Consider the following 11125-nt stretch of genomic DNA (forward strand, 5'->3'; position numbering starts at 1 on the left):
TAAAGACTGCAGTTAACCTAGGCTTTGGTTTAATTTTTTTCCTTTAAAAAAAAAAAAAGTTTAGGTGCCATCTGACGCCTTGGGAGGTTTTCCCATGTTATTGTGTGGTGTCACAAGGTGGCAGATTTTGAGATCTGAGCATGTAGGTCTTCTCGAGACAGGAGTTAGTCCCCTACCTGCAGCTGTGCTCAAGCGCTGTGCGTAGGAGAGATCCCGTACGCCTTCCCTGTTCACGGGAGATGTTCTGTACCTGTGTAGCTTCTCCCGAGTGCCACAGTACAGGATATCCAGAGGACGGCGATCGTGGTGTTTGGAGGAGTTGGTTCTCTAACGCATAATCTTGCACTCTGGGGAAACCAGACTGCTCCCTGACTGCCGTCGAGCGTTTGACAGCAGCTTGCCTGTTTCGTATCCCAGTGTGGGCCAACTGAGCTGCCGCTTGTGCTGGTGGTGGTGTGGAGTGGAGGTCTTTTCCTGATCTGAGACCTGCAGCTCATGTGGTGTTACAGAACAGCTGGTAAAGTCATTTACCCTAGGTCATGCCTAAAGTTAGAATGGGAGCGTTAAAAGTTGAGGTGGGCTCATCCACTGTGTTCACTTAGCCCTGCACAGTGATATGGAATCGGCCTCAAAATGAGCAAAGAAATGAGGGATGTAGGCGTCTCGTGTCTGTGTGCCCTGCTTCACTGTTTCCCTCTGACTTCAAAGGAGGAAGAGGAAGAAGACAGCAGTCCTGGAGTGTCCTTCTCACTCTCTTCAGAAGAGTCGGAGATGGAGCCTGAGGAAGAAAGGATCCGTTACAGCCAAAGACTGGTCAGTATTGGCCCTTAACAATCAAATTCTGTTCTTGGTTCTGTTGCAACTGAAGAAGGGAAAGGCTTTTACTGGCAACAGGTTTAGATAACCCAAAAAAGAGCTGTGGTGGATCGCTGCAGCCTGCCCAGAGGTATTAGCTCAGCTGGTGGTGGGTTAGATGGCTTTGTGGGTCCTGTTTGTGTCACTGAGTTTGCCTTAATGAAGGGCACTTGGCTGCTGAACTCTGGGAGAGGGGAGGGTTGGGGACTGAGTCTAGATAAGATGCTTTGCGAAGCTGCTGGGTAGAAATATGAAATGAGTGTTGGTGTAGTTTCTGGCACAGCAGGTTTTCTCCACATGATTGTAACGAGCAGAGAAGCTGAAGTACTGTGTGTTACCATTATGTTGGCCTGGACTTGATTTGAGTGTGCTGCGAAATCTGAGAAAACCAGCTTCGGCTTCAAGCTCAAATTTACTTGTGCCTGTGCACATGTGTACGTGTTTTCTTTCGGAGGGAGCTGTTCCAAATGTCGGGTCCTAGATAGGCCCTGTCAGGAGCTCTGGCTCGTCTGATGTTTGTGCTGCTGTTCAGGGGACTGCGTGAAGCCGCCGGGCTGGGATTTGGGCCGTAACTGTGAGCAGTTTGGGAACAGCTGCTCTGAGAGTCTGAGATGATATTCCTGGAGATCCTGGGGAAGGAGGGAAGCTGCTGTGTCTCCCGCAGGTCGGTTTCACGTTGTTTCGAAGCAGTTGTAAACCCCCTGGGAAGGGCGAGTGTCAGCTCTGTGATAGCTGAAGCTGTGATGGAGTTTTCTCTGAGTCACAGCGGTAAGTGTACCCTCACCTTCAAGGTGCTGTCTGTAAAGGTAAATCCTTATCCTTTAATACTCTGAAATCATTTGGTGTGAGGCAGCGTGGTATTCGGCATTAAGCTTTGCCCTCGAGAATGAGCCGTTCTGGTTGCTCTCTTGTTGCTGCTGGGTGCCTGGCCATAGAAAGGGTGCTGGGGAGCTGGTTTGCTGAAGGTGTGCTCCTTTTCTGGTGCTGCTCGGTGTCTATTGCATGTTTACTTTTTGCGGAGAGGATTCTCATACTAGATGATTTGGTGACATGCATCTAGACTTTTACAGTCAGCCGCCTTAGCCCACTTCGGGAACCTGAAGTGACTCCGATTTGAAGTGGTTTTTCATCTTTTCTCTTTTTTGAGAAGGTGCTTAAAAAGAAAAAAAAAAAAAACTAAACCAAAAAACCCCCAAATTGTAATACATCTGTGGGCCCTTCAAGGTGGCGTGTTTTTCCCAAGCGCTTTGATGGATGCTTTAATTTGGCGATGCTGCCAAAAGCAGCAGTCCCACCTCCTCCCTCGTCCTGACGCACTTGTTCCCACAACTGTGCAGCGCACGGCTCAGGGTGCTGGTTTGCCTGGGAAGTGACCGTTTCTATAGCCAGCAGTCGGGGTGGCAGGACAGCTTCTCTTGGAGGCAATGCCAGCTTCAGGTTTTGGTTAAACTACGATCTTAGCTACACTGTGACCAGCTGAAGTAACCCAAAATGGCTGGACAAAGACAAGGCAGATGAAGGGGATTAGCGGCCAGGAATTTACCAGTTTAAAAATGCTTATAATCTCACAAATAAAAATCGCCAGGAAGAGTTGCTGTCCTAACATAGGTGGCCTGGACTCCCAGCAGAACGTGCTAAGCTGGATAAGTGGCTGCACACTGATGAGCTGCGTGCTTGAGGGGTTTGGGAAGGCCCATGGGCAGCAAGCGGAGGACGAGGCTCGCCTAGGCTTCTGTGGCCTCGTACGTGGTGTGCCTGTTGGCCTGCAGCCGAGAGGAGGAGGCATGACCCCTGTGTGGTAGGTGAGGCTTAGTTCATGCCTCCTGCTTCGCTTTTCCTGGGAACTTCCAGCTAGTTACGCTCTCTTGCTGTGTCAGTGACGCTCCCTTGTTGAAGGACCTTTAGAAGATTATTTTTTTTCGAGATGCATGCTTTGAAATGTGGGGGGCTGTTCTCTTAGCTGGTGTTTCTGGCCCTTGCAGAACAAGGTATCACGGGTGAATTATCCAGGAAGACAAAAGTACTGAATATGACTTATTTGAATATCCTATTCCTACGTATGCCTTGGTCTTGGGACTTGGTTTTAAATATGCCTACATTAAAAGTTCTAGGTAGGGAAACAGGTAATTGGTAGTACAGTATGTTTCTGCTGCTGTAAGCTGTGTTTCTTGTCTGTGACTGGGGATCAATGTGGGTGTGATAGCAAAAGAATAAATATATTTTAAAAAAAAAAAAAAGAAATCCAAGTGTGATAGTAGTCCTACCAGCCAAACAACCTTGGCCAGAGTACTTTATGGTGGTGAAGGAGCTGAATTAATTGCATGGGCAAGTAGCATGGTTTGACGGTACCAGTGGCCCAAGATAGCAAGAGAAGCTTGCAAACTGGTGTGCCAGGGCAGTTACACCAACAGCATCTTTGGTGTGTCACCCTGGCCTTAAAACCAGACTGGCTTCCATCAGGACGTGGAGGAAGTCTTGAGCGTTTTGTGTTATTTTGTTTAGTGAGTAATACTGTTACCTTCCTCTGGTTCAACAAATATCCGATCTATGTATGTTTTCTGAACGGATTTGTCAGTATTGGTGAAAGACCTGGGGGTTGAGGAGAAATTCACCTCTGCTTCAGATGTAGTCGCGCTCCTACAAGAATTCTCTTGTGGGAGAGATGTTCACACATCCCTGTGTAGTATAATGACACTTACATTAGGTGGGTCGCACTGCTCTAACTGTGCTCGATTCCTAGTTCAGGCTCTGCATCCACGACTCCCAAGATTATAAAGGCCTGGGCGAGTTGGTCTGGATGCAGGGGTATCATTGGGAGGATGTCTTGCACCCATCTGAAACAAACTGTGGAAGAAGCTGTGTCCCGGTGAGCTCTGGGAGGCTGACACAGGTAGGGAGAGGCAGCCTGTGGACGATGCTGCGTGAGCAGGGAGAGTGCGCATAGCAGCGAGTTAAGGGGTATCCGTGTCTCTCACCCAGAGATTCAGCTGGGCCTCCCTGCACCGTGAGTAGTGGAGGATGGGACTTGTCAGGCACTCCGGAGTAGTTTTCGACTAAGTCTGCATATATGTTTCTGCTCCTCAGCTCTATAATGAGGCAGTACTTTGGAGACTGGTTTGAGGTGCTTGCTGGTTTTATAAGCTGTAGGTGCATGCTTTGCAGGCCCTTAATCGAGGAGCTGAAATGCTCTGTTGTATCCTGCGGTCTGAGCGACAGTCCAGCTCCGGCACTAACAATGCGATGGTCCCTCTCTGAGGCTTGGAAGTCTTCTGCCGAGTGTCACTGGGTGGTCGCGCCCAGCCCACGTCGCACCAAGCTGTTCAGCTCCCCATGAGGAGGCCAAGGGCACACTGGGGAGCTGGAGCCTGGACTTCTTAAAGGCAGGGGCGGCAACATGAGCAGCTCTGGCTATGGACTAACAGCTCTGGAGAAAAAGAAATTCAGTTGATGGTACTCAGGTACTCTGCCTGGTTTAGGCTGTCCAGACAGGTTCCTCACAGAGTACGTTGTCTGCCTTGCACCACCTCGGCACTGGCCAGTATCTCCATGAGGTGATCTGAGACTGAGGAGAAACTGTTGCATGTATGTAACTTAATTTTTTGGTAAGGTCAGGTCTGTGCTAGGTCATCCAGCACGAGGAGGGGCAGCAGGGAAGGAATCTCCTGGTGGTGCTCGGGAGCTGTTCAGCAAACTGGCCAGTACATCTCTGGGAACTGCTGCCGGAGGGACCGTTTGACCCAACGCTTTCTAAAGATGCACTTGTCGTGCTCGAGGTGAGGTGTGCCTGCCTCGCTGCTGCAGCACTGAGTGCGTGCGGGGTGTTCCGCTGACGAGGGGTTTCTCTCTTACTCCAGTCTTCACCACACGCAAAGCCGCTTTACCCGTCCAGATCTGTGTGAATCTGCAGAGCTGCCGAAGGGTTCTTCAGCGGGACGCAGGGCTGGTGTCTGCCTGCCCTTCTGCAGGGGAGTCGTTGAGTGTTCCTGGGTTCTGGAAGTGTGAGGAAATCTTGCCTTCTGTCTGCTCCAGGGCTAATTTTGCCAGGTCTTTACTGTGAACTAAGACTAGCAAGACTCCATGAATTACGAGTTGGGATTAGCACATCACTGAATTGGTGCCGTATGCTTTCAGTGACACCACTCGGGGTGAGGAGTGAAGGGCAGCAGTGCTGGATCACCTCAGAATGGCTTGGAGGAGCATAGCAGGAGGGTGCCATTACCCTAAGGACAAATCCTGCCCATTGTGGTCTCTCTGCTGCTGTCAAGTCAGCAGTCTATATCTCAGGGTGTGGTTCCAAGTTAGGATTGCCGGTGTGGCAGAGCTGGTTTAAGAGGTTCTCTCCCTCCCCCTGTACATGTCGCAGGAGCTGATGCCCCTGAGCTGAATGCTGCTTCAGGGGATTGTGGATCGTGCCCTAGATGAAAGTCGGCAGGGGGGCATCTAATCCAAATTGTTGTCTGTGCTGGGCTAGTGAGCTAGCTGCCCCACCAGCAAAGCTGATGAGACTGGAGAGGTGGCAGTCTGAGATGGGGAGACAGGGTGGGGTAGGAACCTCTTAAACTGGCTCTGCTGCTGGAGAGAGCCTGCGGTGGAGCCGCACCCTCCCTTCGGGGTGGCGGGCGCTCTCTGGGGCTGGGGCACAGCTCCTGCCGGAGGCATCGCGAGGTATCGCGGTGCCTGGGCCCCGGGTGACCATCCCTGGCTGGGTGCGGTGGCACTCTTGTTTTGACTGTTGGAGATCGTTGAGATGCCCATGAAGGGAAATGGGCCTGTAGAGAAGGTCTCCACCCGTTGACAAGTGCTCTGGGTGCTTGAGCATATGAGAGATGAGGGGGGAGCCAGAGAGTGAAATGCTGTCTCTCCCATCGTTTGGGGCAGTCTGTGTCCTGCTGTAGCACTGCCCTGCCCTGCCCTCTGGTCAGATCCTTATGTGAAATTTGAGAGGAGGCCTCTGCCTGTCCCTACCAGCCAAAAACTGAGGCCTCTCCTGTAAACAGCAGTAAGCAAACCTGTCCTTACATGTTGATGTCCACGCTATCCCCCGGGCGAGAGTTCACGTGAGCTTTACAGTATGTGGATTCATCAGCTGAGGGATGGCGCTTGGGGAGCGTGGAGGAAAAGGTTTCTCTTGCAGCCGTGCGTACTGTGGTGTGGAGTGACACCAGCACGCTCAGGTGTGCACTGCCCGTGCCTGAGGGATGGCAAGGCTGGCTCTGACAGATGCCCAGAGTCACAGCGGCTCTAATCTTGTGGTTTTCGAGTTGTTCGTATCAGTGGTACCAAACCCTTTCTGCAGGATGGGGTGATGTCAAATGCAGGACACGACCCAGGGGGCCAGGAAGGCCCATGCATGTTAGCGTTCACGTGACACTCGTGACAAAGTTCCGGCCCTTATCCTCGCACTGCGAGGATAGATGGCCTCAAAGCTGCGAGAGGGAGGTCAGCGCGGAGCAGGCTGTGGGCTGGCAGGACACTGCTTACGTCTGGTAAGGTAGCAAAGAGGAGGACGCAGCTGCGTGCCCTCCCTGTGTTGGTCAAGCAGCTGCCCTTGCTTTATCTTGAATGGTTCACACTGTCCCAACAGTGGGATGCAAGGAGCAATGCCTTCCCATCAGGTTCAGCCTGACTTCTTGTTTGTACTCCTTGTAATGCTGCTCACTACCAGGTAATGATCCCTTGCGGTTGCTGGTGTTTGAGATCTTGGTGTGTGCTTGACAGAGGCCAGTCCTGCTGGATACTGGCTTTCCCAGAGCCGGTCCCGTTGACCTGGGACTCGTGCATGTGTGCCGGGGTGAGTCTACCAGTGTAGTTCCTGCGGGTACTGAAGCGTGGGATGAGCCACATGTGCTGGGGTGAAAATCTGGGTGGTTGTACATAGCTCCTCTGTTTGAAATTTGACACTGGCAATCCCTTACCCTGTCAAGTGAGTGATGCTCCCTCCTGTTGCCTGAAAGGGCTCAGAGTTTGTCTGCTGTGTGCCCTGTGTGAAACTCTGTCTGGCCAAATGTTGCTGGTCTGCTGGACACACCTCAATTTCCTCGTCTAGACAGGACCTGTGCAAGTAGGGTAATTAATCTCTCCCACATGTCTCTGCCTCAAACTGAAGACACTACAAATGAGTCATTCCAAATGACCCAGGTGTAATAATTGAGCTCTAAATAATTTAGGGACTATTCAGATTTGATCTGGGCAGCTCTTTGGTGGAAGCTAGCAGCAACTGAAGGCTATCTTTGGAAAGCTTTAGAAATCCCTGTGAGCATTTAGATCCTGAAAGACGCAAGAGTGTGCTGGTCCCTGGGAGAATATGTCCCTGAAACCAACTGGATGATGTTCGGTGTCAGCAGAGAGGAACTCAGGAGGTAAATATCTCTGCTGGTTTCTTACTGTCCCAAGCCTGGCTGTGCCTTGAATGTGTCCTGGAAGCTGCAGTGAGCGAGCAGCCAGACAGTGCAGGAGCACTTGAAGTTACTTGTGAGTTACCGAACAATATTTGCAAGTTGCATCTATGTCTCCTGTTAATAAATAGGAGTAGGTTTTCACAGGATTATCCCACCTGGAGGTGACACTAACAAGTTAGGAGAGCAGTCCCCATGCCCCCAGTACCTTTTTATTGTTGGCTAACTTATGTCAGGAGCCACGCAGGTGGGGGTCTACAGGTCACTGGCTGGGTTTTGGGGAGAAATGGCACATGTGGGGGAAGTGGTAGTATGCTCAGAAGGTGGAAGAACAAGGTGGTGCACTAACACTGTCCTCTGAAAATGTATGAGGGAAAGCAATTACTTGTCTTCAGGGCGAGATGTCTGGTGCTGCTGCTGACGGAAGAGTGTTGCTGATTCCAGAGGAGGAAACGCTGGGTGAGCTCTGGAAAGCTCAATTTGCTGCTGGAGTTGACTTATTAGTTCACAGCACAGACTTTCTTACACAATGCCTGATCTGCGTTTATTTGGGTTGAGGAGGTTAAAGGCAAGTGGAAGAGATAGAAAGTGAGGAGGAACACGGCATACCACGCTGAATCACTGAGCGTTGTCATGCAGCTGTGGCAGCGGACGGTGCATCCGCAGGGCAGTCCTGTGGCAGGAGCTGGTTGGGGGCAGCTGCTGTGCTGAAGCATGTACTGGCGTGCTCAGAGAACAGGCGTTGTCGTAGCTGAGCAGATCTGCCTTACTGGATGTCCTGCCCGTTCTTGGTCCCGGTGGAGAGGGAGATGAGAGCAGAGAATGATCTTGCTTGGTTGCCTTGGGAAAAGCAAAAGAGCTAAGTGGAAGAGCAAACCCCGCGGTAGGATGACATGGCCTATAATTAGATATCAAAGATACTAAGCTGTCAAAAGCAAGAAGGGTGGGGAGCATGTATCTCAGAACTGGAAGTGTTGTCTCCAGTCGGCTTGGAGAACCCGGGATCTTGGTTAAGTTTGATGTTTGTGCGGTGGGGGTCAGACAGAACAAACCTGTGCAGAACCCTCCCGCTGGGAGGGAGCAGGGAGCAATGGATAGGCGTATGCCCCTGTTTGGAAAATGGGATGTGACCATTTCAGTTGAAGCCAAGAAGCTATCTGTGACTGCACTTGTACAAATGCATCATCAAAAAGCCTGTCAATAAAATTTGAAACAAGCATCGCAGCTATCTTTCGTCTTGGATGGTCTCAAGCTAGTTGAGCAGCAGATCAAACTCTTTGCTGTACAAGTGCTTGTGCAGGCTCGATTTCTTTTCTGGAGGACTTAGGGTAGGATGTCTCAAGAGCCTATTAGGGGCCGTAGGGAACTTTGGTGTTCTTCCTTTTCCACAGTGGTCTGAACTCCCTGTGCTGCCCACCTTCAGGTACTTGCAGATCTCTCTTGGCAAGGACGCTAATGACTTCTGATTTTTGAGGGCCAAGGAGTAGTGAGAGCATGTTTCTACTGCTCCCTCTCTAACTCACTACCTCTCAGGTCCTGTCAGTGCTGCCAAGTAGCAGCTCTAGGAGCAAATGCTCTGCCACCTCCGTGTTGCATCTTGGGCAGTTAGGAAACGCTCTGTGCCGCGTGTCCCCCTCCCAGCTAGAGGTAGTCTGCATGCTAACGATGGGACCACACTGGCTAGTTTTTACTTGTCCTCGCTCATCTGATAGGGAAATCACAGGCTCCGGGATGGCATAATGAGAATGAGCGTGAGCTGCTGTAGGTCACTGATGCTAGAAGAGCTCTGCTCATACAGCCTGGAGCTTAGTCTGGAGAGACCAGAAAGGATGTGAGCTCGAAGTTTTCTGTTTGCTGATCCTGCCTGTTTACCTCTTTTTTTCCCAGCTCCTAGGAACCAGGTGAGAAAGACGTACAGCTGTCTGCAGGTGTTGCTTGCTGGTGCTTGAGATGGTTCAGATAAACCTCATGACAAAGTGTAGCCTGTGAACCCGTGATGGGGGAGAGGAGATGGATCCATTTGACAGGGTTTCTCTTTGTTCTGTTTCTGTGCATCCATGCTTGTGCATCTCTGTTGCTGTAGAAACAGTACCATAGTAAACAGCATGAGCTGGCTGTCCAGGGATTGTGAATCCCTGTGGAAGTCCCAGGAACTTGGACTGGAGGAGGTTTTGGGCTGGGATCTGGCCGGGGTTGCAGGGTAGTAAGAAGACATAGGTGGGTTTATGCTTGTGCGGTAGTCTGGTGCAAAGGTACGTTCTCTGTAGCGCTTCCGACCAGGTTGGGTGCCTGGAAGGATGCAAATCTGGGCGGCATCCTTATTGCCAGAAGAACTGAAGCGTGGTTCACGGCGCTGCATGTGATGTGCTCGTGTGTGTGAGCGAGCTTGGGGTGGGGGGGACTGGCAGTTTTTATGCTGTCAACTAGAAAAGTTCATATCGGTGGTGGGTGGGGCGGTAAACTTTCCTCCCTACAGTACACTAAACACTGGCTCCTTTTTGTCTTTCCCTGGATCTTACGTGTTTTAGCTATCACACTGTACACAAGCAAGAGTTTTAATAAAGCCACCCCCCACACATCCCACACCCTTTTATGTCAAGGAAGAGGCTCTGGGGTGTGATCGTCGTCTGTGGTTTCTCTTAGTGCCAGTCCTCAGTTAGGAACTGACTGCAGAATCATGCTGTCGCGTCTTAGCCAGTCCTGACAGAGTCTGGGAGAAGAGGTCGCTTGATGAAAGGCACTGGGGGAAGGATCAGGACGTTGCTTGATAGAACTGTTATCTAAAGAAGCAGATCCCAACCAGTGAGGTGCATTCTCACTACAAGCAAGATATGCAGAGGGGATGGTCCTTTTTGATGTTGCTTCTTACCTTGCCTAACTTTTCATGAGGCAGCAGTGGAAGTCTGCAGGGTGAGAGAGAAGAGAGGCGGTGCTCCAGAACTTGAAGAGACAGCGAAGCGAATGCTGGAGGAACAATCAGAAGGCGTAAGAGCAGAAAAGCCTGTATTTAAAAAGAAAAAGAGGCTGGCCTGTGGTGTTCAGTCCAAGTGTGCCCTGCTTTCCCCCTTGCTTTCCCATGTACCCCTGGCTCTCAGGAGCTGTAGTCTTGAGATCGAGCCGAGGCAGCTGGAAGTGGAAAAGAGAGCGCTGACAACGTACGCTCCTTTAGGGTTAGACTGCCTCAGTGTCTCTGATTCACTGCGCATAAATATTACCATGTCACTGAACTCCTGAGCCCCTTTGCCCCATTTGGAGTAAGGGAGGGGCAAGTACTGGGCTTCTTGTGGAGCAAAGGGGGAGGAGTGTGTGCAGTGATGGTGTAACAGTGCAGAGTAAGGAGGAAATCTCCTTCCTAGTAGATGGTTTCACGTGCTGTCCATGTTCTTCCCAATGGCCCTGGGTTGTTTTCCTTTTTCATGAGCATCCTAGGCCCTATAGCCTGCAATTCAGGCAGCCCGTTGCTGTTCTCTTTAAAGGACAGCGTCAGCTTAGCAGGAATTGCAGTACAAACCCCAAAGCTTCCTGTGCTTTTGCTATCCAGGTACTCCTGTGGTCCAGCCTTGTTCAGTTTGCGTGATGGGATAGAGCTGGCAACAGGTTTCTGCAGAGCTGGGTTGGGGCATTGGGAAACTTGGAGGGTGTGCTCTTCCCCACTGAAAAATCTGAGCTAGTCCTCTGAACTCCCACCGTGTTGTGGACAGAGAGGTGCTCTGCCTGTCCCAGCAAGGGGTGAAGTCACGTAGTGCTGGCCTACGTGCTAGATCAGCTGCACCTCTGTCCCCAAATGCACGTGGCTCCAGCAACCCTTGTGCCGGTTCTGCTGGGTCTCTGCCCAGTGGTCTGTGTGGGCTCAGCAGCCTGGAGGTAAACAGGCC

General features: G+C 51.2%; 1 protein-coding gene across 1 annotated transcript in view; it reads left to right on the forward strand.

The window, feature by feature from the left end:
* The first annotated feature begins 713 nt into the window (after positions 1 to 713).
* Positions 714 to 11125, forward strand: part of KDM2A (lysine (K)-specific demethylase 2A) — a 49314-nt gene continuing 38902 nt past the window's right edge. The window contains exon 1 of the mRNA XM_009334607.1: positions 714 to 813. Coding sequence (XP_009332882.1) covers positions 772 to 813 — 42 coding nt within the window. The 5' untranslated portion in view covers positions 714 to 771. The remainder of the gene's footprint in view (positions 814 to 11125) is intronic.

This window comes from Pygoscelis adeliae, unplaced genomic scaffold (assembly GCF_000699105.1).
Source record: "Pygoscelis adeliae isolate BGI_AS28 unplaced genomic scaffold, ASM69910v1 Scaffold171, whole genome shotgun sequence".
Lineage (NCBI taxonomy): Eukaryota > Metazoa > Chordata > Aves > Sphenisciformes > Spheniscidae > Pygoscelis > Pygoscelis adeliae.